Source organism: Leptosomus discolor, chromosome 8 (assembly GCF_034619465.1).
Source record: "Leptosomus discolor isolate bLepDis1 chromosome 8, bLepDis1.hap2, whole genome shotgun sequence".
Classification (NCBI taxonomy): Eukaryota; Metazoa; Chordata; class Aves; order Leptosomiformes; family Leptosomidae; genus Leptosomus; species Leptosomus discolor.
Genome location: NC_141398.1, coordinates 38726857 through 38744079, shown reverse-complemented (window position 1 = coordinate 38744079; position 17223 = coordinate 38726857). Strand labels below are relative to the sequence as shown.

The 17223-nt window shown below is 54.9% G+C and overlaps 1 protein-coding gene across 1 annotated transcript in view; it reads right to left on the bottom strand.

Annotated features, from left to right (window-relative positions):
* Positions 1–17223, bottom strand: part of CNGB1 (cyclic nucleotide gated channel subunit beta 1) — a 39575-nt gene that overhangs the window by 20556 nt on the left and 1796 nt on the right. The window contains exons 4-18 of the mRNA XM_086468803.1: positions 14932–15171; positions 14156–14272; positions 8137–8189; positions 7938–8044; positions 7609–7666; positions 7419–7476; positions 7174–7303; positions 6686–6728; positions 6424–6505; positions 6259–6340; positions 5843–5882; positions 5344–5494; positions 5163–5238; positions 4561–4597; positions 965–1139 (exon numbers count right to left, since the gene is read on the bottom strand). Of these exons, the coding sequence (XP_086324929.1) occupies positions 965–1139; positions 4561–4597; positions 5163–5238; positions 5344–5494; positions 5843–5882; positions 6259–6340; positions 6424–6505; positions 6686–6728; positions 7174–7303; positions 7419–7476; positions 7609–7666; positions 7938–8044; positions 8137–8189; positions 14156–14272; positions 14932–15171 (1449 nt within the window). The remainder of the gene's footprint in view (positions 1–964; positions 1140–4560; positions 4598–5162; positions 5239–5343; positions 5495–5842; positions 5883–6258; positions 6341–6423; positions 6506–6685; positions 6729–7173; positions 7304–7418; positions 7477–7608; positions 7667–7937; positions 8045–8136; positions 8190–14155; positions 14273–14931; positions 15172–17223) is intronic.

Below are 17223 nucleotides of genomic sequence, written 5' to 3'. Positions count from 1 at the left end.
CTCTGCACATGTTGTTTCACAGTCCATTAGTGTCTGCAGCCCCAAGTGGGTGGGAGGAAGAACAGAGAAAAAAATAGAGTCCTTGAGCCTTCAAATTCCCCTTGTGACGTGGGGAGAGGATGTGCTTAGTGGTCATTTGTTGCTGATTTTGACCAAAACCTCCCTGCTAATGAAATCCACCCTCCAGGACAGGACATGCTTGCAGCCCACAGCTTCTCAGGCTCATATACTAAGGGGAAAAAAATGCTGAAAAATATTTTTATAACGTCCAGCATTTTCTGGCTGAGCAGAAGAGAGCTCTGCTGAGTGAACGTGGCTCTGGGCATCACTTGTGCTTAGTGCAGGTGAGCATTGCCCATGTCAGAGGTGGTGGCTGCTGCACTCACCCTCCACTGCACATGTGCTGGGCTCAGGGAGCATTTTGGGGGGCTCCCAAACCCTTTGGGAGAGTGTATGGACACCTCTCATGCCCCTGCTACAATGCAGCCCGCTCCTGGCTCTGAATGCATTGCCCAGCCCTCAGAAGGACCTCAGCAGGGGTTTCTTTTGGAAGAAGTAGGATGAATTACATAGAGAACACTACCATTTTCAAATGTCCTGACAGTTGGACCTGCAGTTGATGGAAACGAGGTCCAACCCTCTTGCCTTAGGGACAAAATCTACTTATGGGAAGCCTAAGCAGAGCACCCTTCAGCTGTCCTCCGCAGGGCAACACAAAGCATTGCATTCATGGCTCTGCCCCCACCCAAATTTCAACACCAGCAGGAAAGGCTGTTTGCTCAAACACCTTTTGGGTCTTTCTGGTGCCCCCCTCCTTGGAAACAGGCACCTCGGCTGCCTGCTGCCAGCTCCATCGCTGGCAAGGAGAGATGCCCAGGGATGTGCTCATTTCCTCCCATGGCCACCATGCGGGTAGCCGGAGAGCATGCAGAGCTTCCCATCAACAGCATCTCCCTTCTCCTACCTGTTTTCTTCTTCCTGAGGTTCCTCCTGTATGGGGGGAAGGGGACGAGCGTCTGCTACCAGCTCAGCCTCACGACCCTGGGCCATCATCTTGCATGTGACTTCGTTAATCCAGTCATTACTGATCTCTTCCAGGACGAGGTCAGTCTCCTCAGGTTCCCCAGGAACAATATGGACTGAAACAGGAATGGGGAAAGGGAGGTGATGAAGTGAGAGTAGCATATTTTCAAGAAGCCAGGGGTAGGGCCAGGGCAGGTCCCACGTTTTAGCTGCTCGATGCAGAGGTGCTGCTGCATGCCACAGACTTGTGCAGCCCCAGTCCCCTCGAGCTGTGCCAGATGGATGCCTTGGGCACTTTTGCCAGAAGGAAGAAGAAAATTCACTGTTTTGTGCCAAGGGCAGCTGGAGCCCTATGAAATCTGTAAGTCTTTGCATACAGGTGCCCATCAGCTTCCCTATGCGCCTAGAAACCTCCACCAGCAGACAATCTGGTCTGTCTCCAGGCCACGTTTTGACTCTCCTTGCAAACAGAAGCAGCCAGAGGAAGACTCCAAAGCCTTTCCCTTTGCAAACCCCAAACGAGATGCTGCATTAGTGCAGCCCAAGGGCCCTGGTTTTCCAGAGCAAGGCTCAACCTGGAGGTCACATTGCAATGTCCTGAAGCATCATGCCGCATCCACTCCCAGCACTCATGGCATAGGAAGCATCCCACATGCCCCGCAATTTCCCAGCATTGCTAGGAGAAAATCCACGGTGGGTTATCAGGGAGGTTGTCAGACCTGCTGCAAAGCGAAGAGCGTGGGCCTGACCGGTGACCAGCCCCCTCCGTGTCCCAGGGGTACCCATCCTACCATGCCAGTCACACATCGGAGAAACAGGAGGAGAAAGCGCATCCATATACTGTAAAACCAGTTTATTTTGAGGTCTGCCTGACAACAGAACTTACATGTCCACAGTGAAGGTAATAGGAAATGTGCAAATTCAACTACAGAAAGGCAGGAAACCCACCCACGGTCAGCTCTGTGCCATATTTACCCACCCCACAGTGCCCACGCTGCTGTCAGGACATTCCCTCTAGGTCTCCATTAATTAGAATGCAGGACAGCAATCAGGGAGATGGCTTTTAAGCCACACTACAGCTTTTGGATACATTATATGAAAACAGGGTAAATACTAAAGTTGTAGCCTGGTACCAGTGGGATTCATTATAAACACAGGGGATGGACATCAGGTTGGATTCTTGGCTCATGATTCATCTTTATGACTGTCTAGATCATCCTAAAGAGACATGATGAGACAGTGGGAGACCTTATCGGGGCCTTTCAATATATCAGGGGAGGAGTTGAGGAAAGATGAAGAAAGACTTTTTACCAAGGCATGTAATGACAGGACAAGGGACAATGGTTTTAAACTTGAAGGAGGTAGATTTAGATTGGACATAAGGAAGAAATATTGTATGATAAGAGTGGTGAGGCACTGGAGCATGTTGCTCAGGGAAATTGTGGGTGTCGCCTCCCTGGCAGTGTTCAAGGCCAGACCGGATGGGGCTTGGAGCAACCTGCTCTAGTGGAAGGTGTCCCTGCCCATGGCGGGGGGGGTTGTACCTGATTGTCTTTGAAGGTCCCTCCCAACCCAACCCATCCTGTGATTCTAAGGTCTGTACTAAAAACCTGGGGTGCAGGGGCTTTCATTCCATCCAGCCCAGCATACCTGGCCTGGCTCCGCCTGCCTACACACCTCTAGGCTGGAGACAGCCCCTGGGATCCCCTCCCTGCTGGGACACTCCTGCTGCCTGTTAGTGCTGCAGCCAAAGAGCTGTGAGCTTCAGGAAGGAGCAGCCGTAGTTGGGAGAAGAGTTTGGTGTAAGTCCTCCCATAAGGAGAGCCTGGGCAAAGGATTTCAACCTTTAATTCCTATCCATTCGCCTAGAGATTAACTTCACCCACCTGCATTTGCTGCTGCAAACCAGAGCCCTTTCCACTGGCTGGGAGAATACAGTCAGTTAATGGAAGAAAAGCAATGAGAAGCTGACGAGAGCTTTAAGAGCTTTGTAACATTACACTTCAGAGGCAGAAGTCTTCTAAAAGAAGCCTGTGGGCTTCAGCTGGAAGTCTCAGGGGTGAATATTTGGATGCTAGGAGGGGCTGAGGGGGCCAGGAGTGCTGGGAGGCTGCAACAAGAGGCTTTCTGCCTCCAAGGTGTCCTGAGTGATGCTTTTCTACCTTCCTATAAATTGTAGCTCCCATCTCGTAGACATCATCCTGCAAAACCAATAGCTCCAGTTCCCAGAGGCAAGGATGAGCCAGGATGGGACAGCACTGGGACCAGAGACACACAGCCAGCCTCTGGTCCCCGTCGCCCTGGCTGCGAAGGAGCTAGAGACAATTTGCAGATTCCCCTTTGCTTTTCCTCCCCAGCTGCACTTTCTCCTTGGGCTGGTCTCGTTTGGCTGTGGGAAGGGCTGGCTTGCCACAGTCTTCGTTTTCCGTTTGTTTCAGAGGCGCTAAGCCCCTTTGCCCCCTGAAACAAAAGGAGAAGGAAAACATTAATGAGCATGCTGGCACTTCTGTGACAGGGCAGATCTCTGCACCAAAGTGAGCTGCAACGCCAGGCAGCCAGGCACAAAGGGTGCGACCGCCCTGCAAGTGCGGCAGCATCCCATTGGTTCTGCCTCTTTCCAAAGTCCATGGCAGTGCTCAGGTCTCCAGTTTGTACAAACACACAGAGAAACACCTTCCCACAGGATTTCCCATTCCGAGATTCCACCAGTGGCTGGTGGCTCAGTGGGAGCAACCTCCTAGCATGTCCCTGGAGGGATGCACAGCCTCCGTGTGCCACCGCGCATCCCCGCTCCCCTCGGCAGCTCCCATGGCCCAGCCAAACACTCATTCCTTGGGACAGCACTTGCACAGGGCTGTATGACATCTCCCCTGCCTGGTCCACCCATGGAGGCAGCTGTGGCTCCCAGCCGGGCTCCCTGTTTTGCTCAGCATTCCACAACGTGGCTGGTGGGGGGAGTCAAGCCCGCAGAGCCAGAGCTTGTTTCCCCTCCACAGGCAGGCAAGAAGCGGTGTGAACCCCGCAATGTTTTCCTACAACCATGCAGACTCACATCTAATGCATCTAACCCCAGGATTTTGTTCTCCCAAGGTAGCTGTCTAGACATCTCACACCAGGCTTGGCAAACACCCTCGATCTGGACAGCAAACATACCAAACAGTGCAATGAAGGGGGCAGGTGTGAATTCCCTTGTAATCCTTTGATCAGATTCCACCAGCTTGGCAAACATCCTCCGGCACAGCTCAAGGACAGACCTTGATATCAGCACTAACCTGAAAACCTGGGACCTGAGGATGTGGGATGCAGCACTCAGAGACTCCAACGGCCTGATTTTCCCAAGCCCATGCCACAACCCTGGATCTGCTCCTGCTTCTCAGGCATCAACAGCCTCTCACGGCTTCCACAGGGGATTTCAGGGGCTCCCCAGCTGGCACCCATGGCAGACCAGGGAATAAAAGCAACCAGCAGCCCCTCTTCTCAATGACCTTTCTGACCTCAGCAAGCTAACCGGCACGGTGAGATGGAACAACCACTTACTTTCTTCCACAGGACTCGAGGCTGCTGCAGTCACTTCCTGCCAGGAGGAAAATGGAAATATGAGATGTTGCCCATTTTCGGTAAAACCTAAATTTGCACCCTAAATGCCCCATTTTCACTAAATGTGGCCCTTTTACTGTAAATAGCTCATGTAATTTCTCGGGGCATGTTGGATGGCTTGACCATGGGCACAAGCACCCGCAAGCATGATGGTAAGGGCAGGAGCACATCAGTGAGTTCGCCTGGGTGCAAGGGAAGGAAAGGAGAGTGTGTAAAGCTGCTGCTGCTGCTGCTGCTGCTTCTCCTTAGAGCTGGACCACACCTGGGTGAGATGCCAGGGCCTGGACACCACCCTATGCCACACAGAAAGACGAGGAAATGGCAAAGAAAGCACATGCTATGGGCTCTCGCTGCTTAGAAGCCAAATCTTGGTTTTCATCAGCTAAGCAGGTCGTGGGGATTTGTTCTCTTGAAGGAGTGGGTTGACAGCCTAAACCATGCTGTCCCAGCACTGATCTGGAGGCATCTGCATGGCAGGGGACACCCTCCCTGCTGGGGATGTGGCATTCACGCGCCCTTTGCGTATCCAGCAGACAGCATACCTGTGAGTCCTGCTTCTCCCTGGTCACCGGCTGCGGCATCACCTTCTCCAGCCCCTGGACAAACCAGGCAAACATCCTGGTGACCAGAAATCACTGTCAGACCCGGCAGCGAGAGCCTTTGCTCCCACGGCAGCCATCCCTCTGGCCATGGTAGCCTTGCAGAAGATGCAGCCATGGTTACCTGCTGCCATCCCCAGCCAGGGATCGAGGGATGAGGGTGGCCACTGGCTCCAGCTGCTCCTCGGCCGCTGCTGGCTCCACAGCTACTGGGGTACTCTGGGTGGCTGAAACACTGCTTTTTGACTTTGCCCGGGATTTCGTCTCTTTTGTGCCTGCTCAGGTTTATTTGGATAGGCAATGCAGCAGTCATCTTATAAATTGTTGGGGAAGGGGAGCAAGCGAGGAAGGGTCACCTCCCACAGAGGGAGAGGGTTGGGGGACATCCCTGGCAGGCTCGCCCCCGGGGACCCAGCCTGGGATGAGGACCCGGGCAGTTTGGGGACAGATGTGGTGTAGAGGCAGTGTTGTGATGCCAGGACCCGGCATGCCCACCCCTCTTGGCACAGTTGGTACAGCAGGTAACGGAAGGCAGCCCCAGCGCCGGTGCCTGCTTGTACCCAGGTTCTCAAAGGCAGCATGTCCCCTCTGAAAGGGCCACCCAGGGAAAGGGGATCACTCACCTTCCACCATGGCTTTGCACTTCTGCTCCTTCGACTCCAGCTGCAGAGGGACAGTGACCAATGGACGTGGCAAAGCACGATCTGTGGCCCCACATCACTCCGGGCATGCACATTCCCCACCCCAAGGGGACCCATGCACACAGTCCCACACACCCTCCACTGCAGTTTTGCCCCCATTTCATTGACAAGGACTGTTAAACCCAGACCCCAGCTTTGCTGGCACCAGTGGGTCCTGAACGGAGGGTGGGGGCAGCGTGCGGACAGGTTGGGGAGCACAGGGACAGCACCCCAAGGTCTCTTTTGCTCTGCTGATTTCCCCTGGGGTTTCCCTCCCCAGGGTGGAAGGACAGGGAGCCCACTTCGCTGTCACCTCTGCCCAGAAGCCCCCCAACTTCTCCCAGCCAGGCGGTGCTCACCTCTGGCTTTTTCAGCATCTCCGGCTGAGGCACCATCCTCTCGAAACCCTGCATCAGCCAACTGAGCACCCGCACACCTGCCCTGCAGGGAGAGCGCACCATGGTCAAGGAAATCGTCCTGCACCCCTCTTGCCCTCCCCCCCTGCCCCCCCCCCGCCGGCCTACCACTCCTCTGTGCCAGCATCTGACCCAGCCTCAGACTCACAGCCATCCAGCTCATCCTCCTCTGGATCGAAGGGGGTTATCTCTGCAAGGAGAGTGATGCCATGGGGGTGGGGGAGAGCCAGGACATGCACTGCTGGGAGCTCCTGATTCTCCCACCAGCCAGCTCAAGGGGACAATAGCACCACCATCACTGACTGCAGAGGTGGGAAGTGGGAGTCCCAGAAGGGCCCCCAGGATGCTGCAAGCTCCCGGCTTTCCTTACCTAGAACATCCTCTTCCTCATCCCTGAGGATCTGGACCTCCGTCTGAAAAGCCAAACAGACCGTCACCTGCCCTGCAGCCAGGGGGCGGGGGTGTCATTCCACCGGGTGGGGAGGGAAACCTGCCCTTTCCCCGGGGACAGATGAAGGCAGAAGCCCAGGCAGGGCAGGTTTAGTTACAGAATCACAGAATGTTAGGGGTTGGAAGGGACCTCAAAAGATCATCTAGTCCAATCCCCCTGCCAGAGCAAGACCACCTAGAGTAGATCACACAGGAACACATCCAGGTGGGTTTTGAATGCCTCCAGAGAAGGAGACTCAATAACCTCTCTGGGCAGCCTGTTCCAGTGCTCTGTCACCCTCACAGTGTTAGCACTGGGAGAGTGATAGGAAAGAACAGAAAAAAAAAAAAAAAAGAAAAGAAAGAAGAAAAGGTAAAAAGAGCTAGAAGCCCAAATACACCAGACCATTGCCCAGATCTGTTACCTACTTGATCAGGAATGTCAATGCTTGTCTCGACACTCTTCCCGAGCACCTGCAGCATCCCCGGGGCTAGGACCGGCTGGGGAATCACCTTCTCCAGCCCCTGGGAGAGCCAGGAGAGAACACTGCTCCCCACGCTGCCAGGAAAGAGGGTGAGTCAGGTTGGGATCCCCATCCCGGGCATCCAGTCCCTGACTGAAAGCAAAATCCCAAGCAAACTGTGTTGCATACTGGAGGGTGCAAGAGCAATACCTCTCGAACACGGAGCCTGGGTCCTCAGGGACTGCAAATCCCACCTTCTTTTCCATTTCTTCAATGGCAGCAGGAAAAAAAAAAAAAAAATAGAAAAGAAAGCTCCCATCATGGCTCCGTCAGCTCCTGGTGTGCCAGGCAGGAGGGAGACAGGCTGGTAAAAGCACATCTACCTGCAGTGGGTGCTTACCTTCGGTGCATGCACGGTCAGCAGCATCCCCAGGGCCACCAGCTTTTCCCATCGGTGCCTACAGGGTAAAAGGCAGAAGGTGTCAGAAAGTGAAGCACAGGGGACTCTGTCCCCTGCTCAAAGAGGTCTGCAAACCCCAGGGACTCCCCATCCTTCCTGCTGCCTCCTGGCAGCTCGGAAGGGGGATGCATCCTGGCCCCCATCCCTCCCAGGGATGCTGCGGAGCATCCCTGGGTGCCGCAGTGCAGGGGCTGGGCACAGAAGCACTGGGCATCTCTCCATCAGGCTCATGGGGTCCTTGGTAGCCCCTGAACTGGCTCCATGCTCACCTTAGTCGGCTCCGGGTCCCGCACCAGGGCCGAAGGTGTCTCCTCCGTCAGATGGGGCACCGGGGGCTGGGGAACCACCCGCTCGATCCAGCCCAGCATCCCTCCACCTGAAGGCAGCAAGGAGGGGTCCCCAGCCAGCGAGAGGCCAGCAGCAGGAATGCACGCTCCACAGGGAATACAGGGTGCACCAGGAGCTCACACTGTCCCCAGGGCAGCCCAAAAAGGTCCTTGGTGTCCTTCTGTTCCTGCGTCCTGCTTGGGAAACATGGCGCTGCAGCACAGCCAGACCAAACCCGGCTCAATCCCTGACCCCTCACTGTTATTGTGAGCAAACTACTCCCTCTATTTTAAGCTTGCAGGCTCAGTTAACTTGCTTTTCCTAAATGTAACTGCTCATTTGGGGGTTTTCTTTGCACAGCCTTCCATGGCCAGGGTTGCACAAGGAGAAGCACCAGTGAAGCCGTAGCAGATAGATTACAGAAACTGTGATGCTCTCCTCAGGGTCCCTATGCTCCCCCTCATTTTTTGTTTGAGGACTGAAAAACAATAGTAATTTGAGCAGAATTGGTTTATTAGCATGTTCATGTCCCAAAACACGTATCAACTCATTCTGCCTCTAGCACACAACTCTGCTCCATCACAGCCAAGGGCCATGGTGGCTGCTGGGGCAGACACCTGCCTGGGGCCCTGGGGAGGGCAGCAAAGGCAGCCAGTGCTGTCTTGCTGTGGCTGCTGAGACGTTGAAGGGGTAGGCAAAAGCAAGACATTGCAGAGCAGGGATTCAGCTGTTCGAGCTCTGTTTGTTCTATCATTTTGAGTCATCCCCCCTCCCCCTTCTCAGTGAGACTTCAAGCTGGGACGCAGCACCAGTGAGCCGAGCAAGGCTGCACGTTCCCATGCTTGGGTACAGGACAAGGGCTGGGGGCTCTCCCCCAGCTCAAACTGGCGATGTCTTCTGCTGCTGCCCCTCCAAAAAGATGCACTCTGCCCAAAATGCCCCTCCAAAGATACCCCACTGTTCCATGAGGGGCTCAGGGGCATCTCCAGTGGTCCCCATGCTGCTGATCACAGGAGACACCCTCAAAGGGCAAGACAATGCAGATACCTGAGCTCCATCCAGCCCAGCCAGGAGACTGCATGGGAGTTTTGATCCCAGGTTAACATGTGGCCCCAGTCTCATACACGCAGCAGGTTCCAGGCTGGAAGCCGCTCAGCGCTGGGCTCTTTATGTTAACCCCTCACTCAGCTTTAGGGAGTGAGAACAGAACACCTACAAATCCCTCAAGGTGGGTCATCGGGGGCTGCCCAAATCCTTGCATCTTAAATCTTAACGAGCTGAGATTCCCAGGTGAGGTGACATGCATCCTCAGCTCTTTGCTCACCGCTGCCTTGTGCAAGCCCAGGAGCTGGGTTGGGATGGGGCCAAAGCATTGTCCCACGCAGCACCTCCAGCCCCCGGCACCCCACGCTCTCTCCAGGAGAGCCCCCTTATCCTTGAGACAGGGCGCATGCAAAAAACCCCTCCCAGGAGATCTGATGACCAGAAACCAATTAAGAAATTGCCTTTTACCTCTCACTGGGTGTAGGGGGATTAAGGAAATGCAAATGTCCCAGGAACAGCAAGGAAAACCCAGTGGAGCCATGCAGCACAGCAGCATTTCCACCCATGCTTTGGAGCAAACCCCCTGTGACAGCCAAGGTCTCCTCCTCCAATATAAGCTTGCGCAGCTGTAAAAGCCTGGAGCTTAAGGCCCGGGAAGGAAAATGGAGGCCCAGGGCCATTCCTCTGGTGCATTCAAACGAGAGAGGGGACAGAAACATTTGTGGGTCCCCAAAAAACCAGTTGCTGGAAGAAATAGGAATAAGCAGCCAGGATTTGCCTGCACCGAAGAGTGGGCAGCCATGTGCACGCCCCCCACGTTATAGGCACTGGCTGATGCCACCACCCATCGTGCCAGCTCCGTGGGGCTCTCACCAGCGGGCAAAGGGCCCCAGTCTCAGACAGCAAGAAGCGGGGCGCATCCCCATTTGGAGAAGGGAGCCCTTCAGCCTCTTCCTCCCATCCAGCATCAGATCAAATCCCTCCATATTACCCAGTTCTATCGCCCTTGCATCATCACTCCCCATTGACCTGCCGCATCACTCCCTCACCATGGACCTGCGCCCCCCGCCACAGCTCACTCTCCAGCTCTGTTTCAGAGCACCAAATCCCCGCCACAGCATGTGGAGGTGGCCCTGCAGAAACCCCAGCTGCATCTCTCACCTCCATTGCAGGCACTTACCCCCGCACGCTCACAACCGCCTCCTTGGGAAGCCACCCCCGGGATGTGTGGGCTCCCTTGGCCACTGCAGCTCACCGCTGACCCCCCAAACCCACCCTAATCCGCTCAGGGCTCTGCAAGGATTAGCCCAGCACTGCCTGCAAATTGGATTATCAGCATCCAGCTGTCCTGAATGCCCTGGCTCCCATCAGGGAGCCTGGATTTTGTGCAGGATAGTGCAAAGAAACCCCCAAAATCAAGGAGGTTTGAGCATCCTCAAAATCCCTGGGGCCACCAAAGCTACCCCAGGCACTCACCAGCTGGGTGCAAGCCCGGCAGTGCTGCGGGGAAGGCCGCTGTTTCACCCAGGTGCAGGTGGGCGCAGGGATGTGCAGCCGAGCAGCAATGGGGCTGCCAAAACCTTGCAGGGCGATGCAAGGGTGATGTGCCGACGGTGAAGTGCCAAGGGTGATGTGCCTGAGCATGCTCCAGCCACAGCTCTGCCCCCCCACCCCGCAGGAGGCAGCAAATCTGTGTCAGGCTGAGCTAAGTCTCCCCTTGCTGAGCCTGCCAATTGCTGCTTGATCCGTTTACCTCCAGCCCTACGCGGCTGCCAGCCTTTCCCATCGCCCCTAATCGCAGCCTTGGTTACACCCCAGAATCCAGGTATCAGCACAGCTTCACTGCTCGATGTCCAGCCCCAGCTTCTGTCTTTGGCTAGAGCTGCCCAGAGCACTACCAGAGTCCCCTGACCAGGTCCTTCATTCCCCAGTCCCATGGGTGTCCCCAGCCCAGCACCTCTGCAGCTTTCATTCACAGCGAGGGAAACTGAGGCACAGAGCAGCCACCTCCAAAATCACACCTTACTCTCCACTCACTGGGCCTGGGGAAGCCAACTGAAAAGCATCTCTATATTTCTGAGATACCGTTCACTCTGAAGCAGAGTGATGACTGATGAAATATGAATCAAAGGTGCTTGCCACACCCCCTCAGGCCTCACGGCTACCACAGCCATTACCCAGCCTCATCTCTCCCCACTTTGCTCCCCGTGACTCCAGACAGAAGAGCTGTCCCTGCCCCAGCAGTGATCAGCAGCAAACCCTCCATGGTGGCCGGCAGAAGAGTTCAGGGCTCCCATCCCAGGCCAGGCAGCCCTGATCATCCTGGTTTCCCCCTCCTTGGGGTGAGCTCAGACCCTCCCACAGCACCTGCTTGCAAACCTCCAGCCCCCGTAGTGCAATGGGATCAGTCAACCCTGCGCATCCCTTCGCCTCTCCAGCCTCTCACGCTGCCTCCAGCCCCGGCGCAGCCCCTGGCTGGCGGTGCGGAGGGGCAAGCAAGGCAAACTGCGTCGCTGAGCACACCGAAGCCCTGTATGCCTGTGCCATTGTCACACAAAGCATATGGGCCACTGCCGCTCCTCCCTTGGCCCAGCCTACCCCAGGAAGTGCAATAAGCCGAGATGGCCACCACCAGGATGCTGCCTCCGTCATCAGGCTGCAGGGGCCAGGGCTGCCAAGTGCTGGGGCAGGTGATGCTCCAGCACTCCAAAAAAATCCCTTTTTAATCTGTTGGCAACTTCAGCTGCTCCAAATGCACTCCTCTGCACAGGGCTGGGGGTAAACCCACTGCTCTGCACTGCGGGATGGATGCTGATCCCTGCACCAGGGCTGGGGGTGGCAGGGGAGCCTCGGTGCTGAAAACAGGGCACAGGGGCTGCTGCATAATGCCTTGAAACCCCTGGATCACCAGGAAAAACCACCCATGCAAAGGGAGCAAGAGGTGGTGCATCCAAGAGCCCCATGTGCAAGCTCCTGGGGAACAGCAACGGCTCCTGGACAGGCGTGGCTTTAAACCAACTTGTTGCCCCTGCAGCAGGATCAGCAGTTGGAAGCAGCACAGGCCCAAATCCTGCAACCCTTGGGGTGCAGCCTGGCCCAGGTGCCACCTCACAGGAGGCTGCCAGGGTCCCACCTGAGCAGATGGCACTGCCTGAAACAGCAAAGCGATGCTGGGGCAGTTTCAGGTGGACTTTTGCAGGCTCAGGTTCATGAAATCCTGCAGTGAGGGGCTCAAAAAAAGCAGCATCTGCTGATGGCTAAACCTGCATCTCCCCTAAGAACACTCTGGAGGTGCATCTTCGAGCCAGACCTGTCTACAATGGTCTTTGACTTATTTCTGCAAGCGAATGTCCAGGAGGAACCCCGGGGAGGAAGGCAAAGGTTCAGCTCCTCACCTGGGCAGTGCTGTCACTACTCCTGGCATGCTTGCTGGAGAACTACTTTCCATCCATTTCTGCTGTCCTTTCATTTGCATCCCTAGTTTTTATGTTCCTGGGGTAAGGCAGGAGGGATCAGCGATGTTACCTGCATGGAAAATAGCTGCCAAATAGGTAAGGTCTTCTGGAAAAGCAAAGACACCTTAAGGGTCTCTTAATAATGTGCTGAGGGGATGCTGCTCCTACCAACCGCTCCTGGTCCTCCCTCAGACAGAGCCCAGGGCTCTGGCGTCTGCAAAAATTATGCAGCTTTGCTGTGACTTAGGAAAATCAAAGGCGAGAAAGTAAAAAGCCCATGCAAAGCACTGGTGGCACCGATGTGGTTTTGCCTGCCCTGAGGATACGGAGTATTTCCTCAAACCACAAAGTTCAAACGTGGCCACAGCTTAGGGCTATCGGCTGTGTTTGAACTTTTCATCTTCCCATGGAAATCATCCAGCTGGGAATAAGAAAGTAGGGCAGCTGGGAAAGGTATTGCCCTTCTGCCACTGGGCACGATCCTGCTCAGCAGCACTAACGCCCTCCCAGGGCTCAGCACTGCTGCCACGGAGGGACTAGTGACCCAGTATCAGTGTCAGCAAAGGGGAAGGGGGTCCTGCCCCTTCCCCTGAGACACAGACATCCCTCCTCCTCCTCCTCCAGAGCACCTCTCTGCTGAAATTTAAGGAGCTCTGAATGGAGCAGCCAACCAAGAAGGGATGCTGAGACATCTCCCAGCCACAGAATCCTGGGCGAGTGCTGTCCCCACTCTGGCCTCAGTTTCCCATCCCATCCCCTTTCCAAACCTTCAGCCAGAAGTGTTTTTACAGTGATCTGGAGATGAACACACATCTTACCTGGCCTGGGTGTGGGATGGAGCAAGTCAGGTTGTCTGCAGGTAGCGGGCTCCTCTCTCGCTATCACAGGATGGGGGGGCGGGGTGTGTGTGTGTGCAGAAAAAAAAACCTCTGGGAAAGCTGAAAGAGTCATGCATGGGGCTGGGGTCCTCGGAGCACAACGCCCATCAGCTTCTGCCTCCTAAACGGGCAGTTCTTTCTGGCAGGCTGAGAACCCTGCCTGCTTCTGCCCTGAAGCCCCAGCAGCAAGCTTTGCCCCAGGGAGGGAGTGGTCCACCCCTAGCAAGGGCCAAAAGCACATTGCAGATTCTGTTTGGTTTTGCTTTTGGCCCTTTTGGAGCCTGCCTGTACCCTGTGTCTCGACTTCCAGTTTCCAGGTGGATGAGCTATTGTTTCTCCATCAAAAAAGTTCAGGGGAAAGAAAGAAAATATGAAAAAAAATACCAAGGCAGACAGTGCACAAATGACAAACAGGGGAGGTGGAGCCCGGCACGTGGCCTCCACTCCAGAAATCTTACACACTCACAGGAAGTTATAAATAACTATAAATTTATTAATAAAGCAAAACCATTTGACACTCACACAGAAGAGCAGGATGTGTTAATACAATATATATACACACATACATGGAGTATCATCTTAGAAACACACGGAGAGCAGTGTTAAAGGCACTGCAAGCCACACAAACCTCATCATCCTTGGCCGCAATTTCCCACACCCCTGGGAACTCTGCTGGAGGCTTGAGCACAGGTTATGAGGAGCGTGAGAACCTCACTGGCCATGAAATCCCTTGGATCCACAGCTCAGGGGCATCTGGAGACAAGCTCGTGGTCCGGCTCCCACCTGTGGTCCTGCTCTCCCTTCTGAGTATCCCAGGCACACTGCGAGAGCAGCATCTTCATGTCCAGAAAAGCAGCGGAGGCTGCTGCCGGGAGGTGCTGCAGAGCATCTCCCTGGCAGCTGGGGAGAAGCTGTGCTCACCAGGGCCCAGGGGAGAGCCGTCATCCCCGAACCTTGCGGGTCTGCCGTTATTGCATCTCAGCAGTATGCCTGTGTGTGCAGGAACCTTCCCGCAGGTGAACTCGCCACCCAATGGAGAAAGAGTCAAAGTCAGAAGAACAAGGGTTTTTTTGCTTATTATTAATAGCCAGGCTCCGGCTCCAGCCTGGACTTGATGGTAAATACCCAAGGGAAGTGTAGAAAGTGCTCTCCTCCCTCCTAACAGTGCAAGGCCAGGCTTGAGCACCCAGAAATGGTCCCAAACCACTGTCAGAGGATGCTTTCCCCCCTCGCCCTCCACTCCAGCACGTGGGCCCTAAGACCAGAGCGTGCATGTCTTCCTACCCAGATCGCAGGGATGGTACCTGCTCCCTGGAGAGCTGGCAGGGCTGCCTGGGCATATCCGCAGTCCCAGGGGTGTCCACGCCACGGCTAACTCAGCTCAGCCACCTGCCTGATGCGCAGAGCCGCTCCACAGGCATTCCCAGGAGAACCGAGCAGCCTAACCGCACCCCAGTGCCATGACTTCTCCCTAGTAACATGCGACAGCCCTTCAGTAACTTAACACCCAGCCCTGGAGATGTGGCAAAGGGACCGACCATGGAAATGGCTGCTCTCACCCCAGTGCCTGTTTCCTACAGCTCTGCTCTGGCTCCAACTTGCTTGCCAGAGCCAGCTGTACCACAGACACAACCTGGGCAAGCCAAGATGCCAGGCCCCAAGCATCACCCATGCCCAGGGAGATGGACAGCCCCATGGGGGGAAGGATCAGAAGCACCTGCTGGATTCCAGAAAGATTCAGGTCCCAAACATCTGCCTGCATCATCAGTGGTTTGGTATCACCTGGATCCAGTCTCAGCCTGGAAGAGGAATTTGGGGCGGTGGGATGGGGAGGAGAGGGGGAAGAGACCTTGCAACTGAAATGGAAAAAGGGATGAAAACCAAACCACTGCTACAAATAAAGAACTGGAAAAAAAAGGGCAAAGAAGCCAAGAAGGTCATATAAAAGTATAAGCAAAATAGCTGTGGAGGGGAAGGGGCTGAGGCAGAGCTAAAGGCATCCCATAGGTAGGGTAAGGGGAAGTGAAGACTGGATAAAAGCCCAGGTAACAACTACCTTCTTCCTGGACCCAGGAAGCCAGAGGAACAGCAGCCCTAAACAGCAGGATTTATCTCCTGGACAGCATCCACACTGCTTTCATCCAACCTAACCCTCCTTGCTGCCTCTCCAGTGGCATCCTATGCTCAAGCTGCCTGCCAAAGAGAACAACCCTACAGAGCATCCTCAGGTGGTCTGACAACCAGGTCTTGAAGATAAGCACGAGCACTTGCCACAGCGCTGACGCAACACCAGCTCCAGCACAGTGACCTTCTTGGGTGATGCGAGAGGCCAACCAAGCATGAAGAAGCCTGAAAGTCTCTGGAAATAAACATCAGAAGCGAAGTGTGACGCAGGTACAGAGTAGAAACATGTTTTACTTCCAAGAGGCTTTGGCCACATCTGCTCTTTGGTTTGAAATGGAAACACCAGCAGTTTGCAGAGAGCCCTTCACAGTGCGATGCCCGGGGACATCAGCCCCCCCGGTCAGTCCCTGCCTGCCCAGCCCAGCACCACGCTCCTGACACTCATGTGCCCCCTGTATTTCCATCACCTCTCACCTCACGGTACAAAACATGACTCAAAGGCACAGCAACGGAGATCAACCTGCTCCCCCAGCCTGCCCGTACGCAACACAGCTTGCTTCCAACTAGACAATCGCCCTATAAAAATATACCCGAGGCTCTCAGTAGCCACTTGGCCACCTGCTCCGCACAGGTCCTCCACCCGCCAGCTCTGTCTGAAGCCACCACAGCCTTCTACTGGATTTGGGCTGTGGCAGGCAGCAAACAAGATGAAGAGACTGAGTCACTACAGGCCCACGGCCAGTCCTACTTAATCATGCTCTGATGCTGCACCATGATGTTTTTGAACCTGGAGGCACCTACTCACAGGTACTTGCTGAGGACCTGGACCTGGGCTCATCCCTGCCGAGCTCCCCACAGCATCCCCTCTCCCCCAGGTGCGGGCCCTGAGCACACAGCCCTGATGATGCTCTCTCTGCCCAGGGCACTGCTTGGCTGTTGCCACAGCCTAAACAGAGCCAAGCTCCTCACTGGGACACCAAGGGCTTTCCCAGCTCTCAGCGTGAGGGAAACAGGGGCCACCTCCATCCTCCTCTGCCTGAAGCACCCAAGGCTGTCCAGCCACCCAGGCCCCTAGGGAGGGGAGCGAGCAGGGCACAGCTATTTGAGTGCCACACTAATAATTTCTCCAAACCCCTCCTCTAGCTGGTAGTGTCCCCCTCCCCAAAGAAATACAGCCACAAAAACCCCTGGAGGTGCCAACAGGGTCCATTTCATGCCTTCCTCCTACTAAAGATGAGCCTCTCTGCAAGCTCCCAGCTCTGGGCACTGATCCCAGCTGCCTGTGTCGTGCTCAAGCAGTCAGGGTGACGGCTGGACCTCTGGAAGCTGTGCCAGGCTGCTTCGGGCAAGGGCAGAGCTAACTACAGCCCCATGCAGAAACAGAGCGAGGGTTCAGGTGGGTGCCATGCTTCCCAACTGGCCCCAGTCCCATGCTCGCAGCCTCCATCACCACTAAGCCCTTCTGTAAAGACAGGATTAGCCTTCCTTGGTTTTACTCCTCATTTTTACTCCTACAGTAAGGAATACACTGAACTTACTACATATTAAACAGCAAAAAACAGCTACCTAGAACCAAAGAGCTCTTTAAAAATCCAAGTTATCACTTTTTTTTTTTTAAAAAAAGATCCAGTATGACATCAAGTTAAACTATACAGTATTTTTAATGAATATTAACAAACTGCTTAAAAAAAAGAAAAAAAGAAAAAAAAAAGGAAAAACAAATGCAG